Source organism: Delphinus delphis, chromosome 1 (genome assembly GCF_949987515.2).
Source record: "Delphinus delphis chromosome 1, mDelDel1.2, whole genome shotgun sequence".
Lineage (NCBI taxonomy): Eukaryota > Metazoa > Chordata > Mammalia > Artiodactyla > Delphinidae > Delphinus > Delphinus delphis.
Genome location: NC_082683.1, coordinates 143,050,382 through 143,064,005, shown reverse-complemented (window position 1 = coordinate 143,064,005; position 13,624 = coordinate 143,050,382). Strand labels below are relative to the sequence as shown.

Here is a 13,624-nt window from a genome sequence, read left to right as displayed (position 1 = left end):
AAATGTATACACGAATTATTAACAGGTAGCATCGATGTGAAGGCAGTCTTTTTTATTACCTAAAGTCACAGTTTTTCCAAATGCTCAATCCCAGCACATTTTATCAATGTGTATGTTATCAACATCTGAAACATATAGGAATTTTATTGTGAATTCTGTAATTTGGGAATACCCACTCTTAAAAGGTAAAAGGTTCAAATTCAGATGAGGAAACAAAGAAACTCCTCAGGGCAGCCTTGGCCCTTCCTTCGCGCTGTTGAGAGAAGTCCACGTGAGGGGTGATGGCCAAGCCCATACGGCCACACCGCAGACCAGAGTCCACTGCCTGGCATCCTTTGCCATGGCGCTCCACTGTCCAGTCAAGGTAGATCCTTAACCTCCCTCCTTGCAGTTCCCGTGTGACCCTTCGTTCTTTTTATTACATTCCCTCCAACGGACTGTTTGCACCATGTCCTAGCCGGGCGCCACTTTGCCGGCATTTATAAGAGCTGGTGTGGCATCGGGATGGCGGGCAATTTCACTTGGAAGTGTATCCCCACAAGCTCAGTGCAGGTCCCTGCTGTAGCCACAAGACAAGAGACAGGCTTTCCTTTTGCCACTTTTCCTAATTATCCCTGCAGTTCTTGCAGGCTGGCCGAGAGAAACCTTGAGGCTGTTGCATGGATCTCGCCCACTCAGGGTCCTTCCCCGGCCCTTCCCCAGGTCGGCCTCCCCGCCCCCAGCTCCTCCCTCGCATATTAATATGACACTGCATGGTGCTCACAGAAAGGAGCAGCTTCCACCAGCTGAAACCTCTGATCCCAAACCCACTAGAGAGTTTGGCTTTTGGAGTTTGGCAAGAAAGCCTGTTGCCCATCAGGTCAGCATGAATAAAGATTTCTTTCTTCCTTTCTTTTTTTAAAATCAAGCATCAACCGACACTGCCCCCAGAGCTCTTTTTCTCAAGACAATTTAACCCCTTCTCCCAAGTACATTTATTTTCTATTCTGAATGTGCGCATTATTTTGTTTTTTCTCTTTTCCTGTGAGACAACCAAGAAATCTACCCTATGTAAAATTTGAAAGCCAGATCAATTCTAAACCGTCTTATCACTTTTAAAGTATGTTTATCCAGCTTTGTAGGAAGAATGAGCAGACTGTTTGAAGGCCACATACTTTTCAAACCTTGGTTGCAACACGTTTGCCCCGTTTTGAAACTGTCTTTATCAGGCCGAGAAAACGAAAATCTATTTGACAAAGTGGCACTCTGGCCAGTTTATCTTGCAATATGGCTTTAGTTCACTGAGTCTATTGATTTCCTTAAATTAATGTTTACAGAATGCTACTGAATTTTGCTCAACAGAACATTGTTCTTTTGAAGGTTTACAAAAAATTGATACAGACTGTTACTGCCATGTGTTCCTTTGCTTAGACGGAGGAAACATGGCGGGGGGGGGTTGGTTCTTTTTTCGTTGTTTTGTTTTAAGGATAGCCTTGAACTCTAGCCACTTCCTATAAGCATTTAGCCTTCACATATTTAAGTAGCAAAACATGTAAGTAGGAGGTGAGCCCACTCATAGGCCTAAAATTGTGTGGGCATCACACTGACCTAATCCTGTAAGGTCCCTGAAAGCTGAAGCCACCTGGAGCATCGGAGTCAGAGAGACTTTAGTCTGAAGCCCGGCTGTGGCTGCAGATTCTTCCTCGGCCTCATTCGGTGTAGCGTCTGCAAGCAGTTTTGTAGCCAGCGCTCCCTGAATAATTCCAGTCCTTTGAAACAGAGGTGCGAGCATCCTATTAAATTTTAAACGCCATGTAGCCATTTGGTAGGAACTCTTAAATATAACACCTTGCTCTTTGACTGTGGTGCTCAGTGCCGAATACACAAAACCTAGTCTCTAGAGTTGATTTTAAAATTGGCCTTTCCAGGGAAGCTTATGTGGCCGTTCAGCCCCTGACAGGATTCTGGTCACACTCATGAAATGACTGAAATAAAACTTGGGAAACACAAAGCAACTTTTCTCAGTGTGTTCACTCGGCCAATAAAATCAGCCACGTGAACCTCCTCAAAGCATCTCTCAAGACACTGCTTTGCATACACTTAATAATCACAGTGAACTGGCTCCTAGGAAGTGGATGGACTCCTCCTTAAGGTTCTAACCACCACCTTACATTTGGATACTATTTGGATACATTTGGATACAAAGCCCATTCGTGCCTGTTTTCCCATCCAATCCTTCCCCATAATGAGAGGGCACTGGAACACAATCTCACCATCCCCTGCACCCTTTCTGCCCTTCTGAAGGGCCAGCTAGTCCCCGGCTGTACACGCAGGATAAATGCGTGTGTGACTGCTAAGGGAGACCCCCTAGTCGCAGCATCTTGTCACCATCTTTCATAGCTCCGCGATTCCCCTCTTCCACCTCTGGCAGGAGAATTCAGTGAGAGTGAGACAGTGGAGAGGAACAGCAATAACGTATCTGTCCTTCCCTTTTTGTCTGATAATCTCAATGAGGAGTTACTGAAGCATCTGAGTTTATCCATTTAAGTCCACTCTGTCTGCAGTCTAAGTCCCCAGTTTGTGCCACTGCCGTCAGGAGATATGTCTCTCCTTGATCAATATTTACTTAACAAACATCAGGGATGGGAGAGTTTGTTTAGAGGAATCACGTGCACACTAGGGTGAATGAATGCTCGGGAAAGTACTTCAACTTTGTCTCCTTTCCTAGGATCTTGATGTCTGTGTGTGTGCACATGCACGCAGCCGCGTACAGATGCCCTTTTTCTTTTTAACTTCTCCAAAGACACTTAGAAGTTGTCTAGAAAAATGCCTCACTGTATATGGTTATGGTTAGCACATTATCTATCCCTTAAGAGAACTCACGACGTCAATTCAGTTGCAAAAATCCTGGCCCCAAGTTTGCTTTTCCTTTTGTGCTCCAGTACAGGTTAAACATTTTGGAAACGCTCTTAGGATGAATTAGATGCACAAGCATCTTCCTCTGACCCCTTTCAGATGAGTAGAAGGGAAGAAAATGCAGATGGAAACAATAAAAGCGATTTGATAGGGCAACTCTAACTATATACTACTGATGGCATGACATCTTTTTTTAGAAAGCCCAAGGAGAAAAGTAGCTCTCGAGATTTTCAAAGCCTCTTACCCAGTTTTCGGAATCAGACGTGTTTAACTCTAATAATAAATACAAACACCACAGTGTTGAAGTTTAGAGATCGCTGTTCTTTCAACTTCACTCAAACAATTGCTTGAAGGCTCAAGTCAGTGCCTTCAATGCAGTTGACTTGGAGGCATCTGGGTCTAGTTTGAGGGGTTTTGTTTCTGTGTGGGTAGAGGCCGGGGCGGGGGACTGTGGGAGTTATTTATTTATTTGATTTTGTGAATCGGAGTTGTAAAAGCCATCTGAAATATTCATGCAGAATTGTCTGAGAAGCCCGTTTCTGTTTTATTTACTGCACAGTAGACCAGCCACAGCGGATTAGTTCTACAATACCCGTAACAAAAGCCCAACAGCTGATGCATGTGATGTTAGGAGGTGACAAAACAGTTAAAGTATGCTGCTGGCTACAGGCAAGCAGTCAGCAGATGCAGACAAAAGGGTTTGTGACAAGAATAACTCTCTCTCCAAGGCGAGCAGTGAAGAGTATCCAAAATACCAGTACCCTTTTCTCCTTGACATGGTCTTCTTACAGTCAGCATTTTATTGCCCTTTTATAGTATTTTTTTTTTAAATGGAGGAGGATGAAGAAAGAAAACCCACACGCAAACTAATTCACCAAAATACTAGCCAGGATTTTACTTTCCCATCAGTTAGCCACTTCTGCCCATATATATGTCTCCTTTTCCATTTCCCCACTGAAGTCTGAAAAAGAAAAATAGTTTAAAAGATGAACCTAAAAGATGATCTCTCTTGATAAGATCGTAATCTACTGATTGATTCGCTTGATAAGCCCTTTGAGCCATTGGTTATCGGGGAGGGGCCAGGGAGAGAGGTCAATGCCTGGTTTGTTTTCTGTCCATTTCAGCAAAGATCATTCCACTGATGAAATTCGGCCAGTGGACCAGTTTTTAAAGGGGATGGAGGATGGAAAGGTATCCACGGGGAGCTGTGAAAGGGGCAGGGTTTAGGTCCCCTGCGAGAGGCTGATGGATGAGCCTACGGATGTTTCCGAGGTGTGAAAAATCAGCTTCTCTATCTCCAGAAAATAGGAGAGGCTGTCTTCTTTTTAACCTTTGTAATTCCCCTTCTATTCTCTGTGACATTCATTCATCTGCCAAGAGCGTTTGGCAAGGTTTGGGCCAGTGAGCACACTTCCAGTGACCGCTAACCTTGGTATGTCCTGACACTTATGATGAGTGTCTGCAGGACACAGAAAGCAGGCAGCCTGCTATGTCAGGCTTTTATTATGTACTGCAGAGGCTAGGGACAGTCAGTTTAATAAAACAAATCATCCTTGAAGGTAAAGCAACTGGGAAGAGGAGGAGGAAGACGGGGGGCAAACGTGTCTTTGCCACTCATTCTGATTAAAAAAAAAAAAAAGAACAGCAAAGCAACCACTCACCCAACACACGGTGCGTGCGCGCGCGCGCCTGTGGGTGCGCGCGCCTTGCGCGCACATATGGGCAACTCGGGCACGGGCTGGGCTGACAGACTGGAAAACATCCTCCCATTTCTCCCGTTTTATCTAAGCCCACGGGGCCCTCATGTGCTCTGAGGAGACTCAAGTGCAAACAATTGTGGTGAAATGGGAGGATGCTGATAGCCAACCCCCTTGAAATATATGAGTGCATTCAAGTACCTCCCCGCAGTGATATTCTCCTCCAAATATCAGAGCAAGGAGAGGCAAGACCATTTGGGGTGAGGTTCCTATATTGGGATGCCTTTTATCAAAGCAAAGTTTCCACTCTCCTCTCCTGAAGAACACTCAGCACTCCCACAATAGCCTCAGAGTCCCAGCCAGAGACTTTGGAAGCCTTTTGTTTTTCCCCTGTGGCATGTCCAAAGGCACGGCCTTCCCTCCCCCTCCCAGCGGCCTGCATTGTCTTGCATTCCAGGGACTTGATTGACTGTTGCCACCTGATGCTGAGGAGATAACTCTAGGGTTCATTCTGCAGATTGTTGGGTTCTATTAAAAGAAACCTAGATAAGGGATTACTTGTCACTAAGGGATTTTCTGCAGATGTTTATTAGTGATTGGAAATCCATTAGGTGTGAAGAGGTACTGAAAAAATATGGGCAACACCATTCTCATAACCCTGAATTCGAAGATACCCCCCCAAAAACATCAGAAAGGACTCCCCCGCCCCTTACTCTGTTAAATGGAGTTGGGGAAACTTTTCTGGCAGAGAGGTAAGGGTCTCTTTTTCGTGGGTGATAGTTCTACCTGTGGATGGGATTCCTTGGCACTCAGCTCAGTTGCTACACATCAGTTTACCTCTCTGGAGCCACCAAAGAAAGATTAATTGCTCTAGTAGTAGAGGATCTCATTATAACTTTCTTTTACCTAGCCCAATCCATTGCATGAGTATTGCCTCAAAGTAAGCAAGAAATTAGCAAACCATTTGCAAAGAATTCATCCCTTCCCAAACATAAACCAATAACCGTAGTCTCCTCTTGGGAATCTTTTGTGTCATTTGCACTTATTTTGAAGTTACTAGCTCTTCCGTGGTTTTTCTAAACCACAGATCCACAGCTTGTCAAGGTTTTGATGCCTCTTCTAAGTAGGACATTGCATTAAAAAGGAACCGGCATGGTTTAATGGAAAGACACCTGGATAAGTTGTTTCACGTGAGTCTCTTCATCTCGTAATTTCTTCATCTCATAGAATCTGTTTCTTCATCTATAAAATGAGTTCTGAGATCTATTTCAAGTCTTTAAATTCTGTTTTCGATCCTTACTTTAAAATTCCTTTTTTGTTTCAGTATTTAGGGAGAAGGTAAGTGTGACTCTAGCGCAGTGTAGAACAAAGCAGAAGGCAGGGTCTCATTATGAACGGTTTATCAAAGATGATGCGAAAGAACTCTGTGAAGCATTGTGAGGGATACGCAGAATAGAAGCCAGGACTTCCTCTCTAAAGACATCTTATGGTACATTCATTGCATCTAGAAATAAGTAGGTGAAAAGGTAAATAACATCAAGACACAAATACAAAAGATGTTAAAGGACAGCCCAAGATTACTGCCAAAAGAAATGCATGTTTAAAACAGGATAAGACGCACTAAAATCCAGTAACCAGCATGGTGAATGATAAGGAATAACAGGGTGGAGGCTGCACGCGCCTCCAAAGAAATTACTTTGAGTTGCTCTCAGGCAAACCCTAGAACTACGCTTCTTCCCTCCTCCAGGGCTGATGCCGTTCTGGACGCACCTCCCTCCTCTGACTGTCTTAAACATCAGCCCTGCTCCCTTGGTCCCTGGCTCCCCAGATCTCTTGGGGGGTCCTTGGAGTGGGTGGGACTTCATCTGGAGCCGCTGCCATACCCTCTGTCCCTGCAGCTCTCCGCCAGGCCAGGCCGCATCCCCGAGTGTTCAAGGAACATAGATCTTCATCGTGGATCTGTTGCTAATGGGCAGGAAAACCACTCTGATGATGTTTCTGTAGCATTTGACTAACAGCTCCCAAACCTAGTAGTTAGAGTGGGTAGTTGCACTGCATAACTGTTCTCCAGCCAGAATCCCTCTCTCAGTAATGCCCATTTGATAAAATGTGAAGGATCATCTTTGGGGAAGAGGGAGGAGTACTCAAAAGGGCTGCCTAATGACTTTTTTTTTTTTTTTTTTTGCGGTACGCGGGCCTCTCACTGCTGTGGCCTCTCCCATTGTGGAGCACAGGCTCCGGACGCGCAGACTCAGCGGCCATGGCTCATGGGCCCAGCCGCTCCGCGGCATGTGGGATCCTCCCGGACCGGGGCACGAACCCGTGTCCCCTGCATCGGCAGGCGGACTCTCAACCACTGCGCCACCAGGGAAGGCCCTTTTTTAAAATTTCTTTTTATTTATTTATTTTTTGACTTTTTATTTAGTATAAGGTGACTAGGAGGGGTGATTGCTCTTCCAGGCCCTTCCCATCCCACAAATACTCATGTATGTGCAGGAGGTTGGGGAGAAAATCATCAAAGTTCAGTTGAAAATACAGATGAATTCTCAGCAGGGAATGGCCTTTGGGGTATATGGGTTTGCACATCCATGGGGGACAAGGTGATGTTTCCATGATTTTCCAGGCAGTGGTGGGGACTGTGTCCTAAGAAACTAGCCAATATCTTTGGGAGGGGCTTCTCAAACTTCTCACTTGTTCTAGATTCTGATCAGCCCCAGATGGGGGTCCTTTTTTTCTGGGGTGTTATTAGGTTTCCTTCAAAGGACAAGTGACTTGCCGTGGGATGCACTGAACTTCTTTGTCCAACTCCAAATATGTAAGACAGGGATATCTGGTACCTTTTTCGTTTTCTTTAACAGTTGCTATCATTATAAAAAGGTCCACTGCACAAATTGAGAAAAGACATGGAGAAAGGGATCAACTGTGTTCAAAATGACAATCCCTCCCTTTTACTTTGGCGAGGGCAAGTGTGAACGAAGGTGAAAATATACACCTCTTGTGTATGTGTAGACAGATCTGTCTACACCTATAACTGCAGTGCAGTTTACTTCCTCGTACGTCTGCACTTACCGTAAAAATAAAACATTATTCATGTATAAGTACCCCACTAAAAGAAATCCACAGAGTGTCAGTGTGTGTTTGGAAAATTATGAGTACATGGAATGATTCTGTGAATCCATTTCCTTGTTGTGGGGAAAGACAGGCCATGCTTTACCGTGTAACTTACAAAGAATACTGAATAAGTACATCAATAGCTATTCCTTTCCCTAGACAAGAGGTTAGACTATTAAATAAACCACTATTAATAAATAATTAATAAACAAACACAAAAAACACCCACATATATACTCACTGCTCTGGGAGAAAAGGATTAACAGATAGGGATTCTGAAAAGAATATTTGAAGAATGTTTATCTTAGAGTACAATGACTTTGAACGATTCCCTTAATCTCTCTGAGCCTCCATTTCCTCACTGTAAAATGGGGTTAATAATCACAGAGATGGGGGAATCGAATGACATAATTCACATTCAGTACATAACACAGTGCCTGACACATAATAAGCAGTCCAAAAATGTGGGGTTTTATTATTGCTGTCAGCTGCATAAATCACTCTCTCATGGAGCAATTCTAATCTCAAGGTAAAGTATTTTCCAATGTAGGATCTTAAGATTCAGTCCAAATTTTGTATTTTGGGATTCAGTGTTAGTATCATTATCTTACTCTTTTTTTGTACATAGAGGACAGGCATACCTCAGAGATATTGCAGGTTCCGTTCCAGACTACCGCAAAAAAGCAAATGTCGCAATAAAGCGAGTCACGTAAATATTTTGACTTTCCAGTGCATATAAAAGTTATGTTTATGCTATATTGTAGTCTATCAAGTGTGCAATAGCATTATGTCTTAAAAAGTACATACCTTAATTAAAAATACTTAATTGCTAAAAATGCTAACCGTTATCTGAGCCTTGAGTTGCATCTTTTCGCAATAGTAACATCAAAGAGCACTGATCACAGATAACCATGACAAATATAATATTAATGAAAAAGTTTGAAATATTTTGAGAATTACCAAAACGTGACACAGAGACATGAAGTGAGCAGATACTATTAGAAAAATGGCGCCGATAGACTTGCTCCACACAGGGCTGCCACAAACCTGCAATTTGTAAAAAACGCACTATGTGTGAAGCACAATAAAGTGAAGCAAAGCGCAATAAAGCAAGGTATGCCTGTACTTTATAGTGCAGATTATTTTAATATACAGTTTAACATCTGGGTCAACAATCCTCTGATACAAGCAGGAAACTAAGATTTTTGCTATCTTCATCTATAGTGTGGGCTTAGTTTAGTTTATATCAAAGGCCAATTATTATTCTACTGTTGAGAACACATTTTGTTTTCATAATGGAAATATGATTCAAATTCTGAACGATTAGGTGGCGACTTGCTTCTGGAATACACCTATTTAATGAAGTGAGGAATCCCAACCGTATGTCGCCTTTCTTCTACTCAGATATTCACAGTGGAATCCCAGTTTTTCAGTAGTCCTGCATGTATCCTTTGCACAAGTCTTTTTCTAAAACTCTATAAAGCTGTCAACCCCACATTACAATGCTACTATATATAACGACTTTACATAAGAGAATAGAGGCCGGCCATTTTTAGAAAATGCAGGTGCCATGTAAGCCCCTTTCTGAAAGAAAGAACTTAGCTCAATTTCCTTTGAAGAACTGGAGACTTGAAACTGAAAACTTTATTAATGCCATTGTCTCCTTGTATCAGCAGGTTCCAGAGAGATTCCTGGAAGTTGCGCAGATCACATTACGGGAGTTTTTCAATGCCATTATCGCAGGCAAAGATGTTGATCCTTCCTGGAAGAAGGCTATATACAAGGTCATCTGCAAGCTGGATAGTGAAGTCCCTGAGATTTTCAAATCCCCAAACTGCCTACAAGAGCTGCTTCATGAGTAGAAATGTCAACAACTCTTTTCGAATGTATGAATAGTAGCAGTCCCCTTTGGATGTCCAAGTTATCCGTGTCTAGATTTTGATTTCATATATATGTGTATGGGAGGCATGGATGTGTTACAAAATCAGCTGGTAATCCCTCCTCATCATCTTTCTCTCATTTCCTTCTGTTTTCCATCGCAAGGGGATGGTTCTTTTCCTTCCGCCTTTAGTTTACTTTTGCCCAAGGCCCTTAACATTTGGAGACTTAAAATAGGGTTAATTTTCAGGGAAAAAGAATGTTGACGTGTGTAAAGTCTCTATGAGCAAGGAAGGGCATTTTTAAAAGATGCTTCTGCTGGATTGATGGTTTATTGCTCATGGCGGTTGGCAGAGGGAGACCCGTGACACAGCACTACTCTGTAGTCAGTGATGTGTCTCTTGTTTTTACTGCTGAGAAGGTCAGAAAACTCAATGGAACCACTTGATAAACTTAAATATTTTGTTTGGTTTGAACTCAGTAAGTCGCTTTTTATTACACATTTAAAAATAATGCCAGTGGCAGATGAACAACTCACTTTTCACAAGTACCCCAAAAGGTCAAATTTTAAAAAGAACATAATCACTAACCGTCAAGTCTTTCCTAAGAGAAATGGCAAACGCCACAAGCTAGTACCATTTTCTTTGGAGGCAAAGCAGGTTTGTACAAAACTGACTCTTTCAAAATGAGACTGGAAATTCATGTGATTTCTAGTCACCTCTCGAAATTTTGCAATAGGTTCTTCTTGGAAATAAGTAAGTATCTATCGTTCTTCATACAGAAAAACCCCTATAACGTGTTATCATTTTCTATTTATCTTGCTTCAGATACTAAAAGGCACATAAGTTTCAAATTTATTCTTTGCTCAACTTTGTTTATGTGGTTTAAAAGCATTATCATTTCTGTTTAATATTTAACACTTCTTTTTTCAAAAAACACTATTTTCTGAATTCCTTTCTATGGTAAGGAATAAAGGACATCCCAACTTGACCATAAAATTCCTGCTAGAAGTTTGTTAACAGCTGCTAGCTGACTCGATCTTCCCCTCCTGAGAGGAGTACATATGAGAATGACCTATTTTCCTATACATTTCCACTCTACCCTGATGGATATTCAAAGTGGTGACGGTCTAATTTTTAAGTGTTTCTTCATTTTAGGTACAGCGTTTTAAAGAAATTGATACAGTCTCTTCTAATTCAGAAGCTAGTAATTGACCAAAACGTGAAGAGTGTATAGAATAGGAGAGTTTGGGAGTTAACCCAAAAGACACAATTTCAGCACACATAAGAAAGCTAGCTGCTATTTCATGCTTTCTTCAATGGTTCTCCTCTTTTTTCTTTTTCTTTTTTTTTTTCCAGTTTTTCAAAGGTGTACAAAGTCCCGTACTTGCTTTTAAAAAGCCGTGTGGCGTTCACACTTGTTTTCTTAGATGGGTTTTGTGTGCAGATGCAGTAAGAATTCCTTTTTTATTCTAATAGTGTTTTCCAGAACCCTCCCTCCCCTTTGGTAACTTGATCTACATCTCCTAAAGTGACAAAGTAAAAAAAAAAAAACAAAAAAAACTGGTATTTAGATCGTATACAACATAAATATCGTTTTTTCCTTGATTTTTATAAAAATTACATTTGACTTTGGAGACTGCAGGTTGACCCATGTAACTAGGTGACCCAATCGCTGTAATTTAACATCATTTATAAATTCTGCTGATGGACAGGAATGTATGAAGGCAATTATTGTCAGCACAAAGCCTTAAAACCTGCTGACTTTAAGTTAAACGGCGCGGTCCTGTGATGCCTGCGTCATTCAGGAGACGTGGCCTCTTGCGGTGTGGACAGAGTGCAGTGGCCCGGGCTGGAACACCCTGGGCCTCACTCTGCACCCACAGCCAAACACATCGCCCAGCTCGCAGGCTCCTACAGAGCCATGAGAGCCAATTTGTTCTTGTTCCGGCTTGTTTGGAAAAAAAAAAAAAGTGTTTGGATAATCATCACCTTGGAATAAAATGAAACCCCCCCCCCAAAAAAAAATCCAATCAGCACAAAGTAGGGAAGCAATCTCAACTTGTGGTCACACTCTTTCGCCTTGCTTCACGCCCAAGAGTATGACATTCATTGTTCACATCAGCACAGAACTGGGTCTTTGCTGTTCCCGTGTAATTCACATCACCATTGTGTTGCCATTTGCAAGGTAAAAGGCAAAACCGTAATGTCTTCACCTATAAAGATAGATTGCTAGTATCTTCCTGACCTGGGGCAAATTCAGTATTGATTCCTGACGTATTTGAATTTTTAGTATTATTCTCCCCTGCCTTTCTAATTGAAATAGACAAATTAAGCAAAAACGTGTGTTCACTACCAAATGTTGATGCACTTATCTACAATAATATCCTCTCAATGTTCACTGAGGCATGGAAATTGTTTCAGAGTAGAAATTGCAGAGTGAGGAGAAACTCACCTCATTGTCCTGGAAACAGAACTCAATCGTTTTGCTTTTAGGTGATTCTTTTCTCTTTCACCATCATAAAATCTTGTGCCTCCCAGTGCATTGGAAAATGACAAAAGCCTATCTCTCAAAACTCCTGTTTAACAAGTTTTCTTTAAAACACCATCTTTCCAATCTTAGCTCAACTCTCACCAAGTAAAAATTGGCGACTTGGGAGAAAGTTCACTTTCTCTGGTGGGAGGGTGAAGGACTAGGGACAGTTTACATAGGGAAACAAAGTCTAAAGTCCATGTTGAAATACCACATTTCCACTTATTTTCTGCTAACCCTAAATTATTTTTGCATCTACACTTGAGGTTATAGTCTGTGCCTAGACCTAAATGCACCAGCGGGGGGATTTTTAAAAATCCTTCAAAATTCCAGTTTTTTCCCACAAGTACAATTGTTCTTGTGCCTTCTGTGGCTTTCGATTTCATCTTTTTGACTTTATTTCCAATTACTACAGCTGCAATAAACACTAGATTTTTTTTCTGGCTGTTTGACATAACGTTGATAGCTATGCATATTTTGTGTCTTTTTAAAACAAAGCAGGAGAATACGTTTTTGAAGAAGAGAATTTTTAGAACAGTTTGATACCGCAAATTATTTTTTCCTCAATTGTTTGAGCAGCATTCGAGTTTTGAAAATTCTTGTAGAAGCCAATTTTTTGTAACTGTGGTGCAAATCTTGTGTTTTCTTAGCCTAATGAAAAGTAGTATAGAAGCAATATTTCATACCATGTGCTATATATGTGTGTGCAGATGTGTGAACATAAAAACACATACACACATATACACACATGTAAAAATATACATATATATATGCGTGTGAAGTGGAAAGCTTACCTTTTCCTATCTAGATTTAAGGACCTATTTTAGGCATTTGTTATGTTTTGTGAAAAGAATGTTCTATTTGCAACAACAAAACATTTAATTCTTACTGTATCTCTGGCTGTTTAATGAGGACATTTCACTTTAAATGGTAAAACAACGTGGAAGATGGTAGAATGTAGTCATTATTTAAGGAAATGTTCACCCACATATTCCTGAAGTTTGCTTTGTGCCTCCAAGTATTATTTCATTAAAGTGTTTTATGTTTGCAGAATCTTTGTTGCTGTGCTAGGGATGTGGGTGAATATCATTTAAAAAAATTTTAAAAACAACAAAAAAAAGCAAAACAAAAACACTAAAGCAAGAGGGGAACTTTTATAAAGCAATGTAAATATTTAACCTCATGGCTGTTGTTACGTAAGACATGAGATTTTAATAAATAACTACATTCTCACAACATCTGTTGAATTTATTAGGAACACTTCAGTGACTGTATAGACAGTTGAAAGCATTCTTGAAAATCCTGCTCTCTACTTTTAAAAGATAACAGTCTCTTTCATCAGATGTCAAGGGCAAGGGTAATGCAGTTTCTGTAAATTTATGAAATTTCTTTTCTATGTACATGAAGACATTTAGTACGTAACCTCCCTCCCCCCCCCCACACACATACATGCATACACATACAGGTTAATATTAAGTCATAAAGCGAAAGATCTGGGGGCTTTAAAAATA

General features: G+C 41.2%; 1 protein-coding gene across 1 annotated transcript in view; it reads left to right on the top strand.

Moving 5' to 3' along the window:
* The window catches only part of PROX1 (prospero homeobox 1), a 50,650-nt gene extending 37,301 nt beyond the window's left edge, over positions 1-13,349 (top strand). Inside the window, exon 5 of the mRNA XM_059994862.1 lies at positions 9,380-13,349. Coding sequence (XP_059850845.1) covers positions 9,380-9,565 — 186 coding nt within the window. The 3' untranslated portion in view covers positions 9,566-13,349. The remainder of the gene's footprint in view (positions 1-9,379) is intronic.
* Positions 13,350-13,624: the final 275 nt, after the last annotated feature.